Source organism: Ochotona princeps, chromosome 26, assembly GCF_030435755.1.
Source record: "Ochotona princeps isolate mOchPri1 chromosome 26, mOchPri1.hap1, whole genome shotgun sequence".
In the NCBI taxonomy this organism is placed as follows: domain Eukaryota; kingdom Metazoa; phylum Chordata; class Mammalia; order Lagomorpha; family Ochotonidae; genus Ochotona; species Ochotona princeps.
In genome coordinates, this window is record NC_080857.1 from 724,893 (window position 1) to 751,532 (window position 26,640).

The 26,640-nt window shown below is 58.7% G+C and overlaps 1 protein-coding gene across 2 annotated transcripts in view; it reads right to left on the bottom strand.

Annotated features, from left to right (window-relative positions):
• The window catches only part of TDRD9 (tudor domain containing 9), a 59,212-nt gene that overhangs the window by 17,242 nt on the left and 15,330 nt on the right, over window positions 1-26,640 (bottom strand). For both annotated transcript variants that reach the window (XM_004584514.2, XM_058655512.1), the window contains 20 exons: window positions 25,923-26,144; window positions 25,469-25,591; window positions 23,990-24,070; window positions 18,844-19,008; window positions 17,050-17,153; window positions 14,427-14,491; window positions 12,879-12,933; window positions 12,688-12,772; window positions 11,942-11,999; window positions 8,731-8,835; window positions 8,301-8,398; window positions 7,325-7,456; window positions 6,377-6,542; window positions 6,020-6,083; window positions 5,885-5,948; window positions 5,610-5,654; window positions 5,091-5,144; window positions 4,221-4,337; window positions 2,985-3,092; window positions 1,207-1,307 (listed from right to left, as the gene is read on the bottom strand). In XM_004584514.2, the coding sequence (XP_004584571.2) occupies window positions 1,207-1,307; window positions 2,985-3,092; window positions 4,221-4,337; window positions 5,091-5,144; window positions 5,610-5,654; window positions 5,885-5,948; window positions 6,020-6,083; window positions 6,377-6,542; window positions 7,325-7,456; window positions 8,301-8,398; window positions 8,731-8,835; window positions 11,942-11,999; window positions 12,688-12,772; window positions 12,879-12,933; window positions 14,427-14,491; window positions 17,050-17,153; window positions 18,844-19,008; window positions 23,990-24,070; window positions 25,469-25,591; window positions 25,923-26,144 (2,012 nt within the window). The remainder of the gene's footprint in view (window positions 1-1,206; window positions 1,308-2,984; window positions 3,093-4,220; window positions 4,338-5,090; window positions 5,145-5,609; window positions 5,655-5,884; window positions 5,949-6,019; window positions 6,084-6,376; window positions 6,543-7,324; window positions 7,457-8,300; window positions 8,399-8,730; window positions 8,836-11,941; window positions 12,000-12,687; window positions 12,773-12,878; window positions 12,934-14,426; window positions 14,492-17,049; window positions 17,154-18,843; window positions 19,009-23,989; window positions 24,071-25,468; window positions 25,592-25,922; window positions 26,145-26,640) is intronic.

A 26,640-nucleotide genomic window follows, 5' to 3' on the forward strand; every position in this document is an offset into this window, starting at 1 on the left:
ACCTGTGAGAGCCGTCGAGGGAGGCCAGAGGACACGTTGTCTCAGTGCCTCACAAGGCATTTCCGGGGCATAAATGCTCATGGAAAAGCCGAACGAAAGGCAAGTCAAGGCCTACAGGGCAAGATGCTCACAGCCCACACAGGAGTGCCTGGCTCAGCAGGGCTCAGCTTCCTGCTGGCGAGCTGTGCCAGTCTGTGCCATGGAGGGTCGGATGAACTCTGGGCACCAGCCCTGGCTACACGAGCCTCTGGGACTGAACCAGCAGATGTTCTGCTGGTCTTTGTCTCACAACCTTTCACATAAATAAAAAGTAAGATTGTTTCAGTACAGACAACTCTGAAATCCACTCGTGACTTTCTGTAGCACATAATTTTCACAAACTTTCTGGAGCACGTTCATGCCCGTGCTAGGGATGGGGCTGAAGGCACTGCCAGGAACTGACTCGGATTTCAGCGGATTCCATGAGTCATGCCGAGCTGGAGGCCACGCAGGGACCAGGGAAGACAACCGTCCTTCCGCCCTGCATCACAAAACTTCACAAGGCCTGGCAGACTCTAACTGGAAAACGCAAATGGCCGTGCTAGAGCATAACCACATCCTGTGGGAAGCACAAACTCACCAGGCTGCTCCAATACATCACACTTGTTCACAGCCTGCAATTACAGCAGAGCACACCACGAGGTTTGTACAGCATTCGTGCAGAGCCCCGGGCAGGTGCACAGCGACAGCACACCCGAGGTCACAGCTAAAACGTCTGTGACAGGATCAAGCCAGGCCACGCCACAGGAGCCACCTGCAGCAGCGCAGCCCATGTCCGCATGCGTCCAAGTTAGCTCTGCTCTTAGTTCAACTTTCTCTCTTCTTAAAGATTTGTTTATTTTAAAAGCAGAGGGGGAAACTGATTCATTTCTTAAATTTCACCAACAGCTAGGTCTGGGTCACACTGAAACCAGGAACCAGGAAGTCCACCCTGGTCTTCACCTTGGGTGCAGGGCCCAAGCACTTGGCCTCCTGCCTTCCCAGGGGTGTTAGCAGAGAGCTGGATGGGAGGCAGAGTGGCAACCTGGGGTTCCAATATGTGAGGCTGGTATCACAAGCAGTGACTGGAGCTACTGTGCCACAACACTGGCCTACATGTGGGCTCTAAGGTCTGCCAACACACCACACCCCCTATGCTCGAGGCTGACCACACCCTGCATTACTTACTTGGCACCATCGAATACGATGGACTTGACCTGGCCACACTGTCTGAAAAGGGACTGTAGCTGTTTGTAGTACAGGAAGCCATAGGCTGGGATATGCTTCAGCTGCAGGTGGACAAGGGCGCGTCACAGCCTGCACAGGATGACAGGCTCCACCGTACATGGAGCCAGGCCAGACTCAGCCCTGCCCCTCCACCACCAGCCACACCCCTACCCCTCCACCACCAGCCACATCCCTGCACCTCCACTGCCAGCCACATCTCTGCAACCTCCACCACCAGCCACATCCCTGCACCTCCACTGCCAGCCACATCCCTGCACCTCCACTGCCAGCCACATCTCTGCACCTCCACCGCACCATCCATACCCCTGCCCCATTTACCGTGCCACCCATACCCCTGTCCCTTCACTGCGCCACCCACACCCCTGTCCCTTCACTGCGCCACCCACACCCCTGTCCCATTCACTGTGTCACCCACACCCCTGCCCCATTCACTGTGTCACCCACACCCCTGTCCCTTCACCGCCAGCCACACCCCTGCACCTCCACCGCCACCCACACCCCTGCCCCATTCACTGTGTCACCCACACCCCTGTCCCTTCACCACCAGCCACACCCCTGTAACCTCCACTGCCAGCCACACCCCTGCCCCATTCACCGTGCCACCCACACCCCTGCCCCATTCACCATGCCAGTCACACCCCTGCCCCATTCACCATGCCAGTCACACCCCTGTAACCTCCACCGCCAGCCACACCCCTGCCCCAGTCACCGTGCCACCCACACCCCTGTCCCTTCACCACCAGCCACACCCCTGTAACCTCCACTGCCAGCCACACCCCTGCCCCATTCACCGTGCCACCCACACCCCTGCCCCATTCACTATGCCAGTCACACCCCTGTAACCTCCACCGCCAGCCACACCCCTGCCCCAGTCACCGTGCCACCCACACCCCTGCCCCATTCACCATGCCAGTCACACCCCTGTAACCTCCACCGCCAGCCACACCCCTGCCCCAGTCACCGTGCCACCCACACCCCTGCCCCTCCACTGCCCCACACTCCTCCCCTTTCTCACCAGTGGCCGTGGCGGGGGTGCCCATAACCCTGACTATGGCTAAGCACCTGCCGTTCACCCAGCACTGACCTCACCACGCACTGCTCTGCCACAGTTTGAATCACTGACCCACAGTGACACCGCAGCCAGCACCTGTGGCTGAGGGTGACCGCACCCAGGCCATGCCTTCCAGCCAGAAAGAAACCTGAACTTAAGAATAAACCAACACTCCCCAGGAAATCACCGGGCGAGCCTCAGAACCGAGCTGCCAGCTCTCCCCGTGGTAACCTGAAGCACTGACGTGCCAAACAGCCCACAGACGGTTCCTGACCTCTGTCAAGACAGCGTGTGACCCCAGTACAACAAAAGCAGCAACTTCTCAGAACTATCAAAACCCAAAGCACCCTTACCGCACCCCCCCACATCAGGGTCTCTAAGGTGTCATCAAGTGACGCAGCAATCCCATCCTCCCCTTTGCCTGGAGCGTTTGTCTGTCCCACCTTCCTGTCTGATCCCCCACCCCAGTCAGAGACGCACAAGGGCATGTATCCCTCCCAACTACATAAACAATATTAAAAGGATTGTAGATTCATGACAGCACATGGAGAGGCTAGTCGGGCCAAATGCTCACTCCCAGGGTCACCCTTGGCACTTAGCCCAGCGGCACACCCCACACTGGCCCTCTGCTGACCAACAGGCAGACCCAGTTAGCCCCAGCACCCACCACAATGGTTGTCTTGGGGTCTTTGCCGGCCAGCTCGCGCACCGCCATCTCCTCGTCCGGCTGTCCGAAGGTGAAGTAATTGGGGTAGAAAGCACCCGCTAGGACGACCTGAGGAGGAAGGTGTGCGAGGAGCACCCCGAGCCCCTGGGGAGGAGGAGGAGCACCCCAGGGAGGAGGGGGAGGAGCACCCCGAGCCCCAGGTGCCACTCCCTTAGGAAGCACACTGCTCGCGCAGAGCCCCAGTGTGGCACCAGGGGCACACAGCTCTACAGGTCCATCCCAGCTGCCAGGAGAAACGCACTCAGAAGCCTGCTGGGCACAGGCCGGCTGACGGCATTCCCTGCCACGCAGATTCAGCCTGCGCAGCGTGCGCCTGCAAGGACCCCTGCTCCTTGACCTTCAGTTCCTCCAGGCTATAGGTACCACCCTCGTACCCAGGCTGCTGGCTATCCCCCTGCCAGATGCACTTCCTGCTGCCACTGCATGAGGCCCACGCAACAGCTCTTTACCTGCACACACAGCCACCATGCTACAGCACCCATCAGCGCCAGGGACCTGCTGTGCAGGTGGCCCATGCTAAGACCAGCACCCATCAGCGTCAGGGACCTGCTGTGCAGGTGGCCCGTGCTAAGACCAGCACCCATCAGCGTCAGGGACCTGCTGTGCAGGTGGCCAATGCTAAGACCAGCACCCATCAGCGTCAGGGACCTGCTGTGCAGGTGGCCAATGCTAAGACCAGCACCTTTACTTTCACAGGAGACCAGAGAGACAGGTGTGCGGGCTGGCCCTCACGTTGCTGCCCAGACGCCCACACCCCGTATCAGAGCCAGGGTTTGAGTCTGGCTTCACTCCACTTCCTGTCAAGGTGCACCCTGGGAGGCAGCAGGTACTTGCAGCACTCGGGACCCTGCTGACCACGTGGCTGACCCAGACTCAGCCCTGGCCTTGCCCTGGCTGAGCACTAACTGTGGCAGGCATCTGATGAGGGGCCGGCACATGGGAGATTTATCTCTTTCTTTCTCTCCCCTGTTCAAAAACCACATGGTTAAAAGTAAAAAGCTACAAACAAAGGCTTTCTCAAGGCAAAGGGGAGCACGCCACCAGAACCCACAGGGAGCCCCACTCCGTAGTCAGAGAACACCAGCCCCAGAGGCAAGCCGGGCCTGCCTCCCCTCCTCTCCGGGCACAGGCCTGTTCCGCCCCGCAGAAGGAGCAGGCAGCAGGCGGCCCCCACACCTGCAGGATGAAGCGCTGCTTGTGTGTGTACTCCTGGTCCAGGACCGGCCGCCGGGAGCCCACGTGCATGTTGAACTGCGACATTCTGCTCTTCAGTTCTTCGTACAGCTCAGCCACCTGAGAAAACCAGTGGGAGCCTGACGCCTCGTGGTGACGTGTCCCCAGGGTAAGTGTGAGGAATGAAGACAACCTGCAGCAGCTGGCGCTGGGCACAGAGGGAACCGAGCCTCCTGGCACAGTAGTGCCCCATGAGGGCCCGGCCTCAGCTGGCTCCACTCTCAACCCCAGATCCCTAGTGAGGCTGAGCCTGGGCCCTGCTGCCCACCGGGCCAGCGCCAGCTACGCAGGCATCTGGGCATGGGCCATGGGTTCAAGATCTCTCCCTCTGCCAGTCCCCAACCCTTTACAGACACACTAGCTCTGGGACTACACGTGCTGTAACCGTAGTGGAGTGCTCATGCAGGCACTAAGGAAAACCAGCTGCTCTGCCTCCAACCCAGCTCCCTATTAATGTCCTGGGAAAGCAGCAGAGGCCCCTACACCTGCGTGGGCAACCCGGCAGGAGCTCCTGCCTGCAGCCTGGCAGCCATCTGGGAAGTGAACCAGCAGATGAAGACCTTTTCCTTTGCTTTTCTTCTCTCTGTAAATCTGCCTTCCAATAAATAAGCCTTAAAATTTAAAAAGAACACTTATTTTGATATATACTGGAAAAAAAATCAAACGAAACTACACACACATTCCTCATTAACCTCTACCTAGGAAGAAGCGCTTCAAGGCGCTGGACCGCAGTGCTGCACTGCAGGCACCAGAGGGCGCACGCCTGCAGCAGCCGGCCAGCACCGGCCAGTCCGCCCAACAACTCACACTCACCTCTCGGATTCTCTTGATTTGAATGTAATTGACCCGTCCCCAGTCAAGTTCATCCTTTAAACACATAGAAGCACAACATTCAGCAGAAAAGTAACAAAGTGGAGCTCTGGCCGCAGACGTGAGTAATGGAGCCACTAAGCCATCTCTCATGGGGGCCACGGCGACCCCCCCACGGTTCTGGTCTCAGGAGGGGACCCAGCCCCTCAGCCGTGTTCTCCTGAGGGTCCACCTGCCTGACAACCTGATTACTGGGGGGCAGAGGTGTAACGCTGCATGGTGAAGAAGTGGCCTTAGGGCGGAGCTGGTGCCCCTGAACGGAGCCACCAGCTGAGGCCTCGGACCAAGCAGGAACACAAGGAGGCAGAGAGGAGCCCACCACATGAGCCTCAACTGAACACACCGCCAGCCAAGGCCACAGGGAGGACAATTCAGACCCCATGGGTCCAGCATGAGGTCCCCCACAGCACGGAATGACCCCAGGAGTCCACCATGCCGACCCCGAGCGTGGTAGAGACCCACCTTGGGATGTCGCAGCTCTCCGCGCTGTCTGCGAGCCTGCCATGCCTGCGACAGAACCAGGGCTGTCAATTAGACTTCTCAACCCAATCGTTTTAACTGCCCTGTGACCACATAAGGCTGCAAGTTTAATTTTTCTCATCAACTCCGTCACAGGGGAGTCCCGGGCCCAGCCCCTTCTAGCAGCCCAGATTGAAGCCCCAGAGATCCCCTTAGAGACACCTGCCAGCTCCCTCGGAGGACACCCGCTGACCACCACCGGCCCAACCAGAACTCACTTTAAACGCCTCCACAAGTGCGATGCAGTCACTCTTGCTGTGGCCGGAAAAACTCACTTTGTTCCTGGAAGCAGCACACACCGTCACCCAGTGGCAGTGCGGCGAGCGACACGGTGACGCAGGAAAGGGACATACCTGTATCCATCAAGGTGCTGCCGGAAGGGCACGGCGAAGAAATTCTTCAGCGAAAGAGCTGCCGCTGACAACAGAAAAGCAGTGTGCGTTGGCTGGGCAGGCAGCCCTGCCCTCCCCGCCCTGCCTGCCCTCCCCACCGCCCTGCCCGCCACCCTGCCCGCCCTCCCCGCTGCCCTGCCCGCCCTCCCCAGTGCTCCTGACCACCACCCTCTGCCCCACCGCCACTGACCACCCATCCCAGCACCCCCTCCAGCCCACCCCACTGCCCCGATGGCCCTCCTCCAGCCCACAGCCCCTGCACGCCCTCCGCCACACCACAGCTCCCCACCCCATGGTTCCTTGGCCCTCACCGCTCACCAATGATGAGACACTCGTCCAAGCACCCAAACACGTGCCCCAACACGATGAGTTTACCAAGCTGCTGGTTAACAGGAAGCTGGGCCAGGACCCTGCCCAGGAAGGTCAGCTCACCGTCATGAGGGTTCTCTGCCTCCCTGTGCCCGCTGACTGCGAGCGCGCCCACCTAGCCAACAACAGGTGCTGTCAGCTGGAACTCTACCACGAGCGGCTGGCACTGTGCTGTGCCAGCACAGTGAGCTTGGTGAGCTCTGCCCCCGTGCCCCAGAACCCAGAGCACACCTGCCCCATGGCAGAGCTCTATACAGCACAGGCACCAGGCCAAGCGCTGGGACACCTGCCTGCCACACCAGAGCACCTGGGCTTGTGCTCTGGCTTTGCATCTAACTCCAGCCAGGAGTGGGACAGCTGGTGATGGTCCATGCCCTGGGCTCGTGTCACCCATGGGAGACCTGGCCTGTCAGAGGCTTCTGGAGCAAACACCTCTCTGCCCTCACAATCAGACAAGTCCAGCCAGCATCCCACAATGCCAAGGAACAGCCTAGAAAGTACCCACGGGAAAGACCCAGGAATTCCCCTTGAAGGGCTCGACACAGAACAGCAGGTGCTAACAGCACGCCGACTCACACCAGCTCCCAGGAGTGAGAATGGAGCTTGGCCAGAGAACTTGAGGGGACAGTGCAGGGTCTCTGGGAGTGGACAAGGGGCTCCTGAAGGGAGCGCCACAGACTGACAGCAGCCAACTGGGCAGAGTCCTTGCTGCCCACCTCTCACCAGTGACCACATATGGCAGGCAGCAGAGGCAGGGCTGAGGGCAGGAGGCTCAGTGAAGGGACGGTCAAAGCCACCGGCCTCATACACTCACCACCGCACAGGCTTCCCCAGACACACTGCAGTGGTAGCCAGGCCAGCCTCGGCCCCTCCTCATCAGCATGCGCCCGCACTCACCTCCTTCAGGAGCAGCACGGTGCGCTCAATGTCACCCAGACTGGGCGGAGAAAGGGCAGTGGCCAGCAAAGCTCTCGGCTCCCCCATGTCAAGTAACTTCACCTTCAAGATGGTACTTCCTAAGGGACAACGCTGCAAGAACAAAACAGAGCAACAAGAAAAGCCCCAATTCAGCCATCCACACACTGGTGCCACACGAAAGAGAAGCGACACCAAGGGGGTACACAGAGAAAGGGCTTAGGAGAGAGGAGGAGGAAAGGGGGCCATGATGCTTGCACCCGTCAGGTCCTGGGCTGAGTCCCAGCGAGGTGCACCGCAGCTCAGGGGCCTGGGTCCCTGCTATCACCACAGGAACACAGTTGGTGTTTCAGGCTCCTGGCTTTTGGGGAATGACCCAGTGGATGGGAGACCTGTCTGGTAACTAAAGGAGGAGAGAAGGGAGCAGGGAAGTGAGAAGCTGAGCACACCAAGTGGAGAGGAAGAGGGAGATGAAAGGCTCAAGTTCGTCCACTGCAACACCACAGCGGGCCCGGGGTAATCCCCGCTGGGAGCACCCTTCCATCAGGGAGCACCCTTCCATCAGGGATGTCCCTCCCTGACTGAGCACCTGCACACAACACTGTCAGGCCCGCCTTTGGGAGGCCAGTGTCCGGCGGGTCAAGCTGTCGCTAACTGTGATGCCAGCGCCCCATCTGGGTTCTGGTTCAAGACCAGGCTGCTCCGGGAAAGCAACAGAGGGAAGGCCAAAGCCATGGACCCCTGAACCTGCACGGGAGGCGCCAAGAAGCTCCTGCCTTCAGCCAGGCCCCGCCAGCTGGGGAGCGAACCAATGAGAAGATGATTGCTCTGTGAACCCCTCTCTCCGCAACTCTGCCTTTCAAATACTAAAAGAAAATCTTAAAGAATTGTGCAACACTCCAAAGCACATGCCTTCAGTTTCCCAGGGAAAGCCTCTGCAGTGGTCGGCCCGCCTTACCAGCATCTCAGGGACAGCATGGGCAGGGATGGAGCTGGCCCAGAAGTCCTTACGCACCAGCCGGTAACAGTAGCCTTTTGACACGCGTCCGGCCCGGCCTGCAAAGGAGAAGGGCTCAGACACCCCTGTGCAGAGCCCCTGGGCACCAACGGGCACCCCTGTGCAGAGCCCCTGGGCACCAGTAGGCAGGGTCACACAGGAGAAACCGTCCATACAAGAAATCTCGCAGCAACAGCCTTCGTTCTGCCGGGGCGGGGCGGTGAGCGCCTCAGAATAAGCCAGAGCATTCTTACCAAGAACAAATCCCTCCAATGTGCTATGCTAGTCTGAAAACTCAGTGTGTGCTCAGGCTGGGGCTGCGGCACTGCATGGAGGCAGCTCACATGGCGCTGGCCTGGCCCGCGAGCAGCAGGGCCTGTCGGCAGCTCACCTTTCCTCTGGTCACAGCTGGTCTTGGACGCCCAGCTCAGGCGCAGGCTGTGGTAATTAGTGTCTTCATCACACACCAGGGTCCTGGTCAGACAGAAGTCTATAACTGGTATTTTAAAAGCACGGATGTTAAGGCCAAGCCAAGTGACAGCTCCATGATAAGTCACAAGGCAGAGGCTCCCTGGGCTGTGTGCCCCAATCCTCAGCCCTGCCCTTCCGTGTGCCCCAATCCCCAGTCCTGCTCTCCCTGGGCTGTGTGCCTCAATCCTCAGTCCTGCCCTCCCTGGGCTGTGTGCCCCAATCCTCAGCCCTGCCCTCCCTGGGCTGTGTGCCCCAATCCTCAGTCCTGCTCTCCCTGGGCTGTGTGCCCCAATCCCCAGTCCTGCCCTCCCGTGTGCCCCAATCCCCAGCCCTGCCCTCCCTGGGCTGTGTGCCCCAATCCCCAGTCCTGCCCTCCCTGGGCTGTGTGCCCCAATCCCCAGTCCTGCCCTTCCGTGTGCCCCAATCTCCAGCCCTGCCCTCCCTGGGCTGTGTGCCCCAATCCCCAGTCCTGCCCTCCCTAGGCTGTGTGCCCCAATCCCCAGGCCTGCTCTCCCTGGGCTGTGTGCCCCAATCCCCAGTCCTGCTCTCCCTGGGCTGTGTGCCGCAATCCCCAGTCCTGCCCTTCCGTGTGCCCCAATCCCCAGCCCTGCCCTCCCTGGGCTGTGTGCCCCAATCCCCAGCCCTGCCCTCCCTGGGCTGTGTGCCCCAATCCCCAGCCCTGCCCTCCCTGGGCTGCATGCCTCGATCTTCAGCCCTGCCCTGGACAGAAGGCCTAACTGCCCACAGCCATTGCCTGCCATCGGCTCGCACAGCCACCAGACCCCAATCCTCTCAGGCTCAACACCACGCTTGCTTCATGGTGACTGTCAGTGCAGCCACTGGCAGCCTCTCTGTGCTCTGTCCCCACCTCAGCAACTTTCCCTGAGCGCAGCGGTCCCTCTGGCCACAGTGCTACCCACCCCACAAGCAGAACTCCTTCACTTCACCCGATCTAAGGACCCACTCCCTTCCTCACAGAGGCCAGCTGTCCCCACAGCTCAAGTCTAGGACCCATGGTGTGTCATCCCACAATTCTATGGCCTTCCCACACTGCACATGTGCGCACACACACACACACACACAGCCCTGCAACTGCCGGCTCTGACCCCTGGCACATGCGCACACACATACACACACACACACACGGCCCTGTGACTGCCGGCTCTGACCCCTGGCATATGTGCACATACACACACACACACGGCCCTGTGACTGCCGGCTCTGACCCCGGCACATGTGCACATACATACACACACACACACGGCCCTGTGACTGCCGGCTCTGACCCCTGGCACATGTGCACACACACACACACGGCCCTGTGACTGCCGGCTCTGACCCCTGGCACATGTGCACATACACACACACACACACACACGGCCCTGTGACTGCCGGCTCTGACCCCTGGCACATGTGCACACACACACACACGGCCCTGTGACTGCCGGCTCTGACCCCTGGCACATGCGCACACACACACACACACGGCCCTGTGACTGCCGGCTCTGACCCCTGGCACATGTGCACATACACACACACACACGGCCCTGTGACTGCCGGCTCTGACCCCGGCACATGTGCACATACATACACACACACACGGCCCTGTGACTGCCGGCTCTGACCTCGGCACACGCACTATCCCATCTTCTGAAAGCCATGTCCTCTACAGCAGCGACAGCAGAGGGGACAGGACCACGGTGAATCTCTGCACGGTGAGCCACTCCCAGCTGCTCACCTGTCTCCTGGCCCCAAGCCCCTGCAGCTCCTACAGCTTTCCTCCTGCCCTTCCCAGCCAACACTCCAAGCCACGGGAGGAGCCCCTCCACGCCATGCTGAGCCCCAAGCCACGGGAGGAGCCCCTCCACGCCATGCTGAGCCCCAAGCCACGGGAGGAGCCCCTCCACGCCATGCTGAGCCCCAAGCCACGGGAGGAGCCCCTCCATGCCATGCTGAGCCCCAAGCCACGGGAGGGACCCCTCCACGCCGTGCTGAGCCCTTCCTACAAAGCAGCCCTTGTTGATGTCAGTGCAGCCGTCCACACTGCCAATGCCCATGGCCACTTTTCTCTTTGCACTTGACCCCCATCCCTCTGGGCCCAGGTCTGCATCCCACAGGGCCCACATGCCTCACTGCCGTGGCTGCTGCAGTCTGTATTCTCTAGGGGGCACAGCCTGGCCTCCAGCTCGCAACCCACTGCCCAGTGCCAGCTGCGCCCAGCCAGGCCCCAGACCCACATGTCCAGTCTGCCCTGCACTCTCTCAGGACAACCCCCACCAGAGTACAGTGCCTGTCCGCCGCTTCCCCTCAGAGCTGCCTCTTGCTCTCACGTCCTGGCTACTCCCAGGCTCCTCTCAGAGCCTGACCTGTGCTCTCTGTTGGCAGTACCACACACTCTCAATGTGGGGTTCTGTTCCCTGTTGCTCCCCCCAGAACGCACACATCACAGACCAGCTCCCCCGGCCACCCTGGCCAGGACTCACCTCCAGCCCCTCTCCTACTCTGCCCCTGCACACTCCCCATCATTTCACTTGCTGTTTCTGCTATCTGTCCTGGCAGCTGGACGAGGCTGGGCAGACACACACTGCCAGCACTTGCCCTGCAGGCCGCAGTCCCCCAGCAGCCCCTCGATCTGGCCACTGCGCTCCAGCTGCACAGCCATTCAACCCAGGGCTCGCTCAATGTATCACTAGTCTGTCCTGCCCATAACCGCGACCTCGTTTTTGTTCCTGTGGCTGGCCCTGCCAGGCCTGCTGGCCCACGGCACAGGGACACAGAACAGCCACCTAAGCCACAGTTGTGCCACGCACAGCACCGACCTCAGTGCAAACACATGGACTAAACGCGGGAGCAAGGTCGTGCGCAGGAGTCCAGCTGGCAGACACAGCCGGGTCACTGGCTCCCTCAGCTTCCCTCAGCAATCCAGACTGTGCATCCTGAGTCCACCTGGGCACCCCCAAAGCCCTGCTGCCCACAAAGCAGCCGGCAGCAGTGAACTTAGAGCAGGCAAAACTGGCCAAGCATTCTAGGGTATCTCGGCAGACCAGGGGAGGTGAGGAGTGCGGTGTGTGCAGGACGGGGGCCGCGGGCACTCGCCAGGACCGCTGCGTGCGGGGCAGGACGTCCCCTACCGTACTTGACGTCTGGCACTGTGATGGAGCTCTCCGCGATGTTGGTCGACAAGATGACCTAAGGACACCAAGGACCCTGGGTTCTCACGGCCTTCCAGGCATCATTAGACAAAGATAAAAATTACTCAAAAGCTTCTTAATTTAAAACTGAAATCAGCCATTTTCCTTCCGCATATAGGTTCCAAATGGTAATGATCACCTGGCCAGCTGGCCACAGGCACAGCACTGGTGCAGCAGACAGGGCTGAGCCTTGTCCTGAGCCCTGGTGTGTGTATGGCAGGATCTGCAATGACCAGGGGCGACACACAGCAGGCTTCAGTCCAGAGTGGGGGTTGGTGGCCTAAGAAGTAGGGCGTCACGCAAGGCCTGACCCGTCCTCAGACCCCAGTGCCCCAGAGAGTGGGCACTGGGCCCGGGGGCACAGCCCCACAGTCTCCAGCAGGGCTGGAGTTGCTCGGGAAGCCAGACCCCCACAGCCAGGGATCAAAGAAACCTTCCCACAGCCGGAATGACCACGCTGCTGGCAAGGCCCCAGAGATGCTCGGGGCACACCAAGCAGGGTGACTGAGAGGCCCCCAGCACACAGTATTTTCGTGTTCCTTTCTAAAGGCAGCCTGAAGCATCAGACACAAGCAGCAGCCTGGCTCACTGGTGGGCGAGGCCGAGGGCCCGAAGGCGCAGCTTCTACCCTGGCAGGGCCTACGGCCAACGGAGCTGAGGGCTCAGCTGCGTCCCCATTGTCCTACCTTCCGGTATCCAGGCACAGGGCTCAGAAACACATTGTTCTGCTCCTCTAAGGTCACACTTGAGTGGAGCGGGTACACCTGCAGCCTGAGACAAGTGGCCGCATCAGGCACAGCGACACTGCAGCTCAGGCAGCCACTGAGACGGCAGCCGAGGCCCACAGAGCAGGGCGCCGACACCACGCGGCACGTACCTCTTGTGAACCATGCTTGTGAGAAGCTCGTGCATGCAGTTTATCTCACTCAGACCTGCAGAAGACACAACGGGGAGAGAGCAATAAATTTGCATTCACTGCTAAAAAGCAACCTCTACACTAAAGCATCAACTCCTTCCAGGAAGGCACCGTCAGTCCACACTAGCGGTCATACTCTCTGACACAAAAATGCACGACACTGACCTGAGAAAACAGACCTTCCCTGCACGTGTTCCTTCCCAAGGCAGCCCCGCCTCTGAGTGCTGGCCATGTCATTCTATGACTCCTCCCCCGCCCACCTTTCCCAAGTTTCCTGCAAAGGGCATCCAAAATATTCACAACTAAGAATTAGTATGTGTGCGCCCTGCACAACGGCCCAGCGTCTAAATCCTCACCGCGCATGCGCTGGGATCCCACATGGGTGCCGGTTCACATCCCGGCAGTCCCGCTTCCCATCATCCAGCTCCCTGCTTGTGGCCTGGGAAAGCAGTCGAGGACGGCCCAAACCCTTGGGACCCTGCACCCATGTGGGAGACCTGGAGGAAGCTCCTGGCTCCTGGCTTCATATGGGCTCAGCTCCAGTCACTGCGGCCACTTGGGGAATGAACCAGCAGAGGCAAGATCTTTCTGTGTATCTGACTTTCCAATAACAATAAACAAATCTTTCAAAAAAAATAGTATTGTTAAGATCTTGCTCGGGGAGGCACTGTACTGTCACTCAGGTTAGACTTCGGGTTCCTGAACCATCAGTGTGAGGCAGCTTGGGTCACAGTACACTCCCCAGCGAGACGCACGAAGGAGCAGACCCTTAGCCAGCAGTAAGGATGCCCGGCCCCAGTCAGGGCCTGCCTCGAGTCCCAGCTCTGGCTCCTAGCAAGCACACACCCTGGGAGGCAGCAGTGACAGCAGGAGTGCCTGGCCCAGCCTGTGAAGCCGCGGACAGGAGAGCTCTCACAGCGCCGTGTGTACAAGCATCACTTCATACTCATAGGCAGAGCATGGCAGGCCCCACTGGGCAGGCCCTGCGTGGCAGCCCCCGCAGCACAGGCCCCACTGGGCAGGCCCTGCGTGGCAGCCCCCGCAGCACAGGCCCCACTGGGCAGGCCCTGCGTGGCAGGCCCCGCAGCACAGGCTCCACATGGCCAGTCAATGCATCATGTCCTCCAGCTGCTTCTCCTGCCTCAGCTCCACAGGCACCAACACACACACGCCATGGGTTACCTTCCAACAGTACACACGTGCCGCGACAGCTGTGTCACTGTGTAAAGGCATAAAGCGCCTTCCCTAAGGCAGCTCTGCAGGCCCTGGAGAGCCCGGCACGTGCCCGACCAAGAGGAGCTCAGTGGCATGGCACTGGCGCATCCCTCCAGTGCACACTGTGGGACTGCAGGCAGGCCAGCTGCTCACCTCACTGACACTGGAAGCGCTGAGGCTGCCCTCACAGAGCTCCAGGTGTCACTCCACATGCCCTGGATCTCAAGGGAACAGGAGTGCAGGACGGACACCACTTCCCCACACGATAAGTGCCAGACGCAGCCATATGCCCACCTGGCAGAAATACCAGCACGCTGCTCCGTTCCAACACAAACTGGGCTCCCGAGCAGCTCTTGGTCCTGTTGGGAATGGAACATACACAGTGTTGGTCAAAGCCGTCATGGACACTCCTTTCCTAGACCTTTGAAGCCTCTCACAGGCCACCCATGTGAAGCCAAGACCGCAGGCCCTGCTCATCATCCAGGAGACCCAGGGTGCATGGCCCTGAACCTGTTGTTTGCCAAAGCTTTTCCTGCATTTAGTTCCTGTGATCCACAAGACACTTGAAGTGACCACAAGCAGAACTTAGGAGTCCAGGGCATTACCCAACCACCCTATGGCAAGATGGCAAGTTGGCCTTCTGCCGCCTCCTGCTGTCACGGTGACTTCTGTGGGATCCTCCTGCCTGCCAAAACCTCCAGGTCAGGCCTCCTCACTGCAGAGCACAGCAGGAACAAGCCCAAAGGTTCCCAATCCCTGGGAGAATGTTCCAGATGGACAGACAGGAAACAGGCACACAGGCAAGTCACCCTCAGCAGAATGGGGAGTGTGGTCAATAGGGCGAAAGGTACCCCTTGCACCCAGAGCGGCTGGAGGCAGCAGGCAGAAGCCAGAAGGAACAGGGTCTGCCAAGAAGGGACAAGCAGGTGAGGGTCACCAGTAACCAGGCTCCTGCCTGCCCAGTGACAGCCACGTCCGCCTCCATATGGGGGACAGGGTATGCCCATGTGGACACACCTGGGACCCATCCTGCAGAAGGGGACCCAGCCAGGGGGTCAGTCCAGCCTTCAGACAGGGGACGGGGCACGCCCATGTGGACAGTCCAGCCTCCATCAACAGAAAGAAGCAAAGAGTCTGGTGAGTTGGCCAAGGACTTGGAAAGGACCAAACAGGAAGATGGACAGGAAGGCAGTGTGCCAGACAGCCGATGAGCCTATCACAGCAGGCACCAGGGACATGTCCATCCCAGGCCATGGCAAAGACTGGATAGAAGGCACAGGGGCCAGGCAGCCCCCTGTCTTATCCCATGGGCACAGCTCCACACACAGACTCAACACGGGAGCCTCCTTCAGCCACACTCGTCTTGAACCTGCCCTCGGCTGGCCCAGACAGGCCATCACACCCGGAGAACCAGTCTCAGCCGCTGGGGGGCTGACTGTACCCATCCGGGACAAGGTGACAGCACGCTGTCCACAAAGCAACAGACCCAGAGTTGAGGTCTGGGGACAGATGTGCCATCCATGCCCCCAGAGCCCACAGACTCCACCGTCCACTCACTGCTCCTGCCCAGCACAGCCTCCAGCCAGGCACCAGAAGCCAGGGTGAGAATGGTGAGATGCCAAACCAAGGTTCCTGCAACAAGCTCAGTGCTGCCAGCAAGAAAGTTAGACATGGAGACGACCTGAAAAATGAGAGTGACATACTACCCACAGAGGAAACCCGAAGAGGTCACCCTGGCCCTACCTGATCAAAGCAACCTATGCCTGGTACATTGTAGCAATTCTGCAATCCTTGGAAAAGTCTGGCTGTGCTGAGCGGCCAGAGACCACATCCATCAGCACCTCCTCCATGCCCAGCTCTGAGAACACACACCCTGTGCCCTCCGTGCCCGTCTCCCGAGAACACACACCCTGTGCCCTCCGTGCCCGTCTCCTGAGAACACACACCCTGTGCCCTCCGTGCCCGTCTCCTGAGAACACACATTTGTGCCCTCCGTGCCCATCTCCTGAGAATGAGCACTTCTGTCCCAAGTCCCTTCATTGGCACCCGGGGTTATGGAGATACCCACTCGTGCCAGCTGTTCTCCCTCACTGAGCTTCCTGAACATGGGATTACAGCCGGTGAGCAGGCAGAAGGCTGAGCCCCTGGTGGCAGTGCTGCCATTTCGTACGGGCACTGCTACAGGAGTGAATGCTGCACTTCCCACACAGCTCTGTGGTAACGCGCTGGGAAAGCAGTAAACACGGCCCTAGTCCTGGGGACCCCGCGCCCACATGGGACACCCGGAAGCAGCTCCTGCCTCAGATGGGCCCAGCTCTGGCCATGCGTTCATTTGGGGAGTGAATCAGCAGATGGAAGCTCACACTTCCCACTCCCTGCCTCCATCTTTCTCTTTCAAGTAAAAATAGATAAATCTTAAAAACAGAAGCAAATACAAAACCTGACAGACTTCATAGGAAGCCAAGTTTTTAAAGGTATGTGTCACGGAAGAGGTGAGAGTCCGAGGAGGCAGGATTAACGTGAAGACAGTGACGGACAGTGACAATGCTCTGGGCAGATGAAATCACACAGACGACAAACAGCTCAGAGAGCGGCACAGCCTGAGCAACACCTGCCAGCCCCTGGCACTGTGCCTCCCACACTGCTGTAACAGAAAGAGACACACGGGGTATCCCCCTGAGGCTCCTGCAAGGCTGGCTTCTACCTTCAGGCTGTAAGCCCACCTCCCAAAGAGGTAGCAAGACTGATGTACTTGAAGGAGTTACGGGGCAGGGATGGAGGTAGGGGGACAGAGAGAAAAGGAGAAACTGGGAGAGAGAGGGAGGGAGAAGGAGAAAGGTCGCCCTGCCCCAGTCCCCTCCCAGCCCCTGCACAGCCAGCGCTGGGCCGGGCAAAGCCAGGGGCCAGGAGAGCTCACCTATTCTCTTTCATGTCGAGGTCATCAAACATCTGAATTAGGGAGACAGCCACTTCATAGATGTCCCTGGTTATCACCGGCTCCTCCAGGAGATGTGCAGGAAGCTAAAACAGTAAAGGGAAAAGACAGCGTCCGGCTATGGAGGGAATCAGGACGCCCCCCAGCACGCCCACACAGGCAGTGCTGCCGCCCGGTGCAGCAGTACGCGAGGACTGGCCAGAGACCAGGATGCTCCAGATGTGGGGTACACACTGCCCAGCCACTGCAAAGGACACAGCGCCAATGCCCCAACTCAGCGGCACAGTGCAGCTCCTGATGCCAGCACCAGGGCTCTCTTTGCAATCCCAAGTCCACACCAAGAGCAACTTCAGCACCTCTGCGTGTGGCAGCAGGGAAAGGCAACGCCCCATCTAAGCTGCGAGGCTGCTGGCTGGTGCACCAAGTCAAGCACATTGATCCTGGCCATGCCTAACGTACCAGGGAGGGCACGGAGCACCAGCCCCAGCAGGTCTCCCACCAGGCCGTCCACAGCGGCTGCCTCATCTTCCACACACCGTCAACACGTCCTGCATATTCACTTCTCCAGGGTCTTATCAAGCTCCCAACAGTGGGTATCTGGTCCACCCCACAGCACCAGCTCCCCTGGCCTGCTGCACACAGCTGCCCCTGAGCAGGTCCACAGGGCTGCAGGAACGCTGGTGGGCACTAGCTCTGACATGACAAAGTCACCTCCCATGGGCTCAGGTTGAGAAGCCTGCCCACTCCAGGCAGCTACAAGGACGTTTGTGATCCTGTCCACTGCTCCTCTGCACTCCAGTTCTGGCTTCCCTTGGCCACTTGTTTCCAGACAGCATGGCCAAGGAGAGCTCAGAAAGCGGACACACCCTGGGCCACCCGCAGGCCAGCACCCCAGACACAGGCCTAGCTGTAGCGGTGCTGGGATACAGCTCAGCCTGTAGGCCTCAGTCCAGCCACGAGAAAACAGGGCACCCACAGGACCCTCAGGACTGCTGCAGGCTGTCCACCTTCCAAACATGGAGGAGAAGCCAGGGAGAGCAGATACCTAAGTGGCCGACAGTAAAGTCCTGGGCAGCTCCTGGAGAGCTCCTGGGCACAATGGAGCAAGAACCAGCAAGGGAATAAAATGGGAAGGGAAGGGCCAGCATATCCCAGAGCCCTGACCAAGACTGTTCCCAACTGCCAGCATGTCTGCAGGAACTGTGATCTCTGCCCCTCCCCCAGCTGCACCCACACCTGCCCCGACCACCCCTCCCCCAGCTGCACCCACACCTGCCCCGACCACCCCTCCCCCAGCTGCACCCACACCTGCCCCGACCACCCCTCCCCCAGCTGCACCCACACCAGCCCCGACCACCCCTCCCCCAGCTGCACCCACACCTGCCCCGACCACCCCTCCCCCAGCTGCACCCACACCTGCCCCGACCACCCCTCCCCCAGCTGCACCCACACCTGCCCCGACCACCCCTCCCCCAGCTGCACCCACACCTGCCCCGACCACCCCTCCCCCAGCTGCACCCACACCTGCCCTGACCACCCCTCCCCCAGCAGTACCCACACCCACGTTCACTCTGACCTAAATTGCTGGCTGCCTCTTCAGGACAGCAAGATATTCAGCAGCCAGTGCTCTTACAGGCTCCAAGAGGGAGCGCTTCCTGGCACAGTATGCCACCAGGCCCAGGAGCTTCCCCCTGCTCTGGCAGCCTGGGTCCTCCCACCTCTGTTCCTGTGCACCTCCCGGCACTGGGCCGAGCAAGCTGAGGCCTTGGCGCATACCCCGCCGTGGTGGATGTACTCCAGGTCATCCAGGTAGAACTCCTCAATTGAGTGAGGCTTGCCTTCCACCTCCAGCACGTAGGCAGGGTTCATCTTGTTCTGCACGGGCACAGCGAAGTAGTCGGCGAACTCTTGGCAGTTGATGGTGGCGGACATGAGGACAACCTGTAGGAGGAGCACCGGCTTGCCTGCTGCCGCCCACCTGCCGCATTTGGCGACTTTGGAGATGGTCCAGCAAATCCCGCGACCCAATCTCTGGTACAAACATCTGCAGCATAAAGAATGCTACCGGGCCCGGTGGCGTGGCCTAGTGGCTAAAGTCCTCACCTTGAACGCGCCGGGATCCCAGCCAGTTCTAATCCTGGCAGTTCCACTTCCCATCCAGCTCCCTGCTTGTGGCCTGGGAAAGCAGTCAAGGACAGCCCAAAGCCTTGGGACTCTGCACCCGTGTGGGAGACCTGGAAGAAGCTCCAGGCTCCTGGCTTCGAATCAGCACAGCACCGGCCAGTTGCGGCTCACTTGGGGAGTGAATCATCGGATGGAAGATCTTCCTTTCTGTCTCTCCTCCTCTCTGTATATCTGACTTTGTAATGAAAATAAAATATTTTTTTTAAAAAAAGAATGCTACCCTACCAACTTTGATCATCTCTCATCAATCTCATTCAGCAAGAGTGTGCGTATCCAGCCAGTCCAGAGTCCACTTGGGGCACCTCGCCTGCCTCCTGCTAACCAGACCAGAGATGGCAGCCAGGGAGGGCCTGAGCACATGGGAGCCCCCTGAGTTCCCGACCCTGGCTTCAACCTGAGCCCCCCAACAGGTGGGGGCCTCTGAGGGGCAATAGTTTTCTGTAGCTATCTCTTATTTTCAAAATAAGCAAAAATTTAAAGGAAAATTTGAATAGATTTTTTTTTTAAGTCACAAGATGACATGCTTTAGAAAAATAAAGGAGTTAACAACGAAAGGAAGAAAAGAGACCCCTGCGAAGCCAAGCTGTGATCCAAACCCCGGGCCAGGCCCACGTCAGGCTGGGCAGGAGACAGCCCACAGCACTGGGGCACAGAGCAGAGAGATGGGACCAGCAGCCATGGCCCACCAACTGCCTCAGAGGGAGCTGTCCCCAGGCAGCAGGCGCCGAGGGCTGCGTGGACAAGGCCCGGGTGGTTGCCGGCACTGCTGTACCTGCACTGAGGGCTGCAAGGTAATCTCGGCAACGGTCAGTGCTGTGCCAGGGAACACGTAGCACCTGAAAGACACAGCTGGACTGAGATGAGACTAGGGCCTGGAAGAACTCTGGACAAAGAATGCTCTGCACTCCAGCGACAGCCTCTGACCAGGACAGCAGGCCTGGTGGGGCTGGGCTCTGTGGAACACGGGCCCTCAACGGCAAACACTCAACACTGCCCTCTGCTGGCACCAGTGGCCTGCAAGGTCTAGCAGGGCAGGACAGGGCAGGGCATCACGCGGAGGAGCGGGAAACAGCCACCAAGACCTCGGCCTGATTATCTGACCCAAGCATCAGCACCTACGCAGTGGGTTTTCCCCTCAAGATCCATTTATTTGAAAGGCAGAGTTACAGCAAGAGAATGAGAAAGTTTGATCTTCCAGTGTTCTGTCGCTGCTTCACAACCCAGATGGCCCAACTGCCAGGCCTGGGCCAAATCAGAGCCAGCGGCGTCACCCACGACTCCTACGTAGGGGCACGGCTCCAGGTTCTTGGGTCATCTCCGCTGTTCTCCCAGGCACATTACCAGGGAGCTAGATCAGAAACGGAGCAGCAAGGATCTGAACCAGCACCCATACACAATGCCAGTGTCACAGGCAGCAGCGTAACTCACTACCCCACACCATATGCCACTGCTTGCATGCAGTGACTCATGAATGTACTAGAACTTCTTCCTCGTAGGCTCAGCATCGTGGCCCAGCGGGTGAAGCCATTGGCTCTGATGCCAGTTTGAGACCCAGCTGTCCTACCTGTGTGCCCAGCTCCCTGCCAATGTGCCTGGGAATGCAGTGGAAGACGGACGGAGTAGCTGGGCCCTGCACTCACGCTCCTGGCTCCTGCTTCAGCCTGGGCCAATCCAGGCTACTACAGGAGTGAACCAGTGAACAATTTCTCCCGTGCTCTGTGTAAGTTTTTCAAATAAATAAATATTTTTGTGTTTCAGCAGGACAGCCGATGTTTATTGCACCCATAAACACACTTAACTCTCATTACCACTAACAACTAAAAGGCCATTATCTTCACTTTAAAAAACGAAAGTCAAGGGGCCCATGGTAGCCTAGTGCCTAAAGTCCTCACCTTAAACGTGTCAGGATCCCATGTGGGCACTAATTCTAATCCCGGTGGCCCCGCTTCCCATCCAGCTCCCTGCTTGCGGTCTGGGAAAGCAGTGGAAGACAGCCCAAAGCCGTGGGATCCTGCGCCTGCATGGGAGACCAGGAAGAGTCTCCTGGCTCCTGGGTTCGGATGGGCTCAACTCCAGCCATTGCGGCCACTTGGGCAATGAACCAGCGAACAGAAGATCTTCCTCTCTGTCTCCCCTCCTCTCTCTGTATAACTTTTCAAAATAAAGTCAGAATGCTAATCAAAAATCAGGCTTTGCAGGACAGCAGGTTGTCAGTATATGTGAGTTCAGTCTCAGTTCCCTGCTAATGCTGCTACAGAGACAGCCCGAGACAGCCCAAGACAGCCGGGGGCTCAGGCGACACAGCAGGGGCTGACGGTCCTGGCTCCCGCTGTGGGCTCGCAAGGGCCTGTCTGTGGGGAACATCGAGAAAAGCGGGCCAGGCGATGGAAGATTCATTCTCATTCTCATTCTCTCTCTCTCTCTCTCATTCTCTCTCTCTCTCTCTCTCTCTCTCTCTCTTTCTTCCCTGTCTTCCAAATAAATGAATCTTTTAGAAGACTGACAACAAAGAAAAGCCCCAATTAATTGGGGCTTTTGAACAACTTTCAAAGCCAGCTTTAAGATTCCATAAAAGGTGGAGGCTGGCGTCACGGCTTCTCAAGTTAAGCCTGCACCTGCAGCACCAGCACGCCAGAAAAGCACCAGTACAAGTCCTTGCTGCTCCACTTCTGCTCCAGCTCCCTGCTGTCAGCTTGGGAAAGCAGCCACCCAGATGCGCTGCTGCTGCTGCAGCCACTGGGCGGGAACCAGCGGATGGGGGTCTCTAGCTCTCCTCTTCAGTGCTGTCCTTGAAATAAAAACAAATAAATTTCTCTTTTTAAAGATTTATTTATTTTTATTACAAAATCAGATATATAGAGAGGAGGAGAGACAGAGAGGAAGATCTTCCGTCCGATGATTCACTCCTCATGTGACCACAACGGCCGGTATTGTGCTGTGCCCATCTGAAGCCAGGAACAAAAAAGTTCCTCCAGGTCTCCCACGCGGGTGCAGGGTCCCTAGGCTTTGGGCCGTCCTCGACTGCTTTCCCAGGCCACAAGCAGGAAGCTGGGAGGGAACTGGAGCTGCTGGGATTAGAACTGGCGCCCATACGGGATCCCGGTGCGTTCAAGGCAAGGGCTTTAGTCACTAGGCCACGCCGCCAGGCCCAAAAGCAAATAAATCTTTAAAAAAAAAAAAAAAAAAAAAAAAGAATCCACAAAAAGCATGAACTAGCCAGATTGTCTCGTTCATTCTCAGTCACCCCAAGCAGTAAGAACACCTGCAGTATGCGCCAGGCTCCGCTGCGGAGAAGCCGTCACAAGAGCGTGTGACCCTCTTGGTTCTGCGTGTCCTGTCCAGGCAGACAACAGGCAGCGGAGGAGCGTTAGGTGCTGCAGAGCCGTCAGTGCTGCATGACAGCCTGCCCTTGCTGTTCTTGCCGCAGCCCAAGAGTTCCTAGAAGAGTTCCACTGCAGAGGGCTGGGCGCAGGCTGGCAGTGCCTAGGTCCCACACAGGGCTGGGTGCTCGGAGCACCTATGCCCCGCACAGGGCTGGACGCTTGCTGGCAGCGCCTAGGTCCCACACAGGGCTGGGTGCTCGTTGTGCCTAGGCCCCGCACAGGGCTGGGCAGAGGCTGGCAGCGCCTAGGTCCCACACAGGGCTGGGTGCAGGCTGGCAGCGCCTAGGTCCCGCACAGGGCTGGGTGCAGGCTGGCAGCACCTAGGTCCCGCACAGGGCTGGGTACTCGCTGCGCCCAGGTCCCGCACAGGGCTGGGTGCTCGCTGCGCCTAGGCCCCCACACAGGGCTGGGTACTCGCAGCGCCTATGCCCCGCACAGGGCTGGGTGCAGGCTGGCAGCGCCCAGGTCCCGCACAGGGCTGGGTGCTCGCCATGCCTATGTCCCACACAGGGCTGGGTGCTCGCTGCGCCTAGGTCCCGCACAGGGCTGGGTGCAGGCTGGCAGCGCCTATGCCCCGCACAGGACTGGGTGCAGGCTCACCATCCCTATGCTTAGCTCGCTAAAAGTGTATAATTAATCTTGCTGCCAGGTTCACACCAGAAAGGAGAAGTCCTTTCTGTTCAAACAAGATGTAACAACGCTCCCCAATTCCAGACTTCCCTAACTTACCATAGCAACATAGCAGAGAATGTACCTTGCCAAACGTCAGGACACATTGGAGCTATTTCTAAAACATGAATTGTAGATTCACCCATATGCCCTGAAACCAACAGCCAGGCTCTCACAGCCAGCGCCCCAATGTGCTCAACTAGAACTGCATCACTGTTTGCAGCCTGGAGAAAGGTTGAACTCCACACGGCACAGTGCGCCACAGCTGCAGCGCTGGCTGGAGTCTGGCCGCTCAATTCTAGACCCCGCTCCCTGCTAATCCACTGGGACAGCAGTGGAGGATGGCCCAAGGGCTTGGGCCCTGCACCCGCAGGGGAGCCCCAGACAGAATTCTGGTCCAGCCCTGGCTGCAGCCATCTGGGGAGCAAACCAGTGGGTCAGAGATCTCTGCCTCTCGCTGTGTAACTCTAGTTTTCAAACAAGTCAATCTTGTCTTTCAAACAAAGAAATGAAAACAACAAAGGGAGCCCAGCCCCAGCCCTGCAGCACCTGCACTGCAGCCGGCACCGAGAGCCCGTCACGACACTTCCAGACAAACTAGAACTCTAGCAGGCACTGGCTTCAAATGCACCAGCTCAGAGGGAAGCAAAACTAAAAAGCACATCTAAACACAAAGTCTAATTTACCTTCACAAAACGTGAATTTGTCCGTAAAAGTTTGCGTACTACCAAGAGCAGGAAATCCATCTCCTCGGTTCTCTCATGCACCTGCAAGACACAAACAGTACCCGGCTCACGGCGGGCTGAGCGGGCACAGGCCCTCGCCGCAGCCCTGAAGGCTGAGCTCACGGCGGGCTGAGCAGGCACAGGCCCTCGCTGCAGCCCTGAAGGCTGAGGGTTAGGTCAGCTCCTTGCTGAGCACACTGCTCGGGTGGCCGGGCTGTCCAGCACACAGGGTCATCCCTGCTCCCAGAGCCTGGGGGCAGGGCCCAGCAGGGCTGCGCACCTCAGTCCTGCCTCCATGTCACTGTGAGAGCCACAAGCTACCCCAGCGTTCCTCTAGCACGGCCAGCACTGACCCTGGGGGAAGGCCGCTCACATGCCACTCTCAGGAAGGCACTGGCCCGGGAAAGGAGGGCTGGCCTCAAGGGGAGCCAGGGCAAGGCTGCAGTCGGAAGCCAACAGCAAGCGGCACGCTCACCAAGCGCCTGCGGCCTCAGAGATGTCCATCACAGAGTAACATGAGGGCAGCAGTCAAAGCCCCAGCCAGGAACAGCACCTACTGCGCAAGCAGCCACTGCTTCCCTTTGCAGCTAACCCACTTCCAGGCCCACGAGCTTCCTGTCAACTGGCAAGCACAGAGAAGAGGAATCTGGGGGCTGACCTCTGAGCCACAACACTGAACCTCAAACTTCCTCTTTTCTCCAGCCATCTACTCTCACTGAGAGGACACACATACATGCACACTCGAGCATATACATTCAGACACACATCACACACATGCACGGGCACGTGTGTGCATATGTGCATGCCCCGTGTGCCCGTGTATGTGTGCATGACCCGTGTACCCGTGTGTACACATGTGCATGCCCTGAGTACCTGTGTGTGCCCTGTGTATGCCCTGTGTATGTTTGCACGCCCCATGTGCCCGTGAGACTGTGTGTATGTGTGCATGTCCTGCGTGCCCATGTGTGCGCATGTGCACTCATGGCTTAAATTGCCATCTGCCAAATCTACTCTCTACAAAGAATCTGACCATCCTTAACCTCCCACCACACTGTGGAGGATAAAAGCAGAAAGCTGAGTGCTGTGTGGTGGTGTAGTGAGTAAGGCTGCCACCGAGGTGAGAGTCCACACAGGCACTAGTCCCTGCCTGGGAACAGCAGTGGCAGATGCTCCACGTGCCTGGGCCCGAGACCCGCACGGGGACATGGGGCTCGAGGGAAGTGCTGGTCCCTAGTGTCCACCTGGTCATCTGCGGGGGGACCAGCAAAAGGAAGACCTCAGTCACTATCTCTAACTCTGCCTTTGAATAAATAAGTAAATAAATCCTGAAAAAATCAACAGAAAATGGACATCCTGAGTAAAATAAGCGGTGACAGGCACAGCACACAGTATGCTGTGACAGCTGCAGCCCAGGGCACAGCCACGCCGGGCAGCACGCACCTCATCGATGAAGATGTGCGTGAACTCCACCAGGCTCTTGGCGCTCACCACCTTCTGCAGCAGGACGCCCGTGGTCATGTACAGTAACTTGGTGTCTTCGGTTGCCATTTTCTCCAGCCCCACCTGCGTGGGCGGGGGAGAGGGGGGGCAGGTTCAGGCCCGGGGGCTCCGAGGTCAGAAAGGGCTGCCCTTGCAAAGCCAGAGAACCGCAGTGCTCAGCGGGCACAGGAGGGGCTCCAGTGTCACAGCCCACAAAGCCATCTTCTAGAATGCAGACACACATCAAAGGTTAAAACTAAAATTCAAGAGTCAACCACAGAAGTCTAAAGGTATTTTCAAGTAAAGTTTCTCTATTTTTTCAAATTGCATCATAGTTCTGCTCTGTAAGTAAGTGGTCTAGTTTTCATCTCAACAGCCATACGCTGTTGTCAGGCCCGGGCACTTCCAGCCTCACCTGGTATCCCACCAGGCCACCCAGCGTCCAGGAGCGCTCCTTGCTAATCCACCGAGCAATGCTGCTGGCCCCAATCTTGCGGGGCTGCGTGACGGCGATGTTGCAGTAGGCGGAGCGCTGGAGGTAGTGGTCCAGGACATGCTGTGGGAGCTGAGTGCTCTTGCCGCTGCCCGTGGCGCCATGCACGATCAGCACCGAGTTGCTTTCTATCAGGGAAATAGCCTGGAAGTGAGAGCAGGTCTCTGAAGCTCATGGAGACACCAAGGCCCAGCGTTACCACCTTGCTTAGCAAGCCCTTCAGTCGATCTCATCTCCAGGCTAGCAGCAAGCATCTACACATCCCATCCCAAGGCAGACAGGCCACGTGCAGGGGCTGCACCTGAGACCAACTCCTCTGGCCTGCAGCCAAGGCCACAGTCACCCTCCCCGGCAGGGCAGCCCTTCTACAGATGCCCAACATGGGTGTCTGTGCCTTAATTAAAATCTCTCCATTAAAAAATAATCGGGGGTCTGGTGGCGTGGCCTGGTGGCTGAAGTCCTCGCCGTGAATGCACCAGGGATCCCATATGGGCGCCGGTTCTAATCCCGGCAGCTCTACTTCCCATCCAGCTCCCTGCTTGTGGCCTGGGAGAGCAGTCGAGGACAGCCCAATGCTTTGGGACTCTGCACCCGTGTGGGAGACCTGGAAGAGGTTCCCGGCTCCGGATCGGTGCAGCAC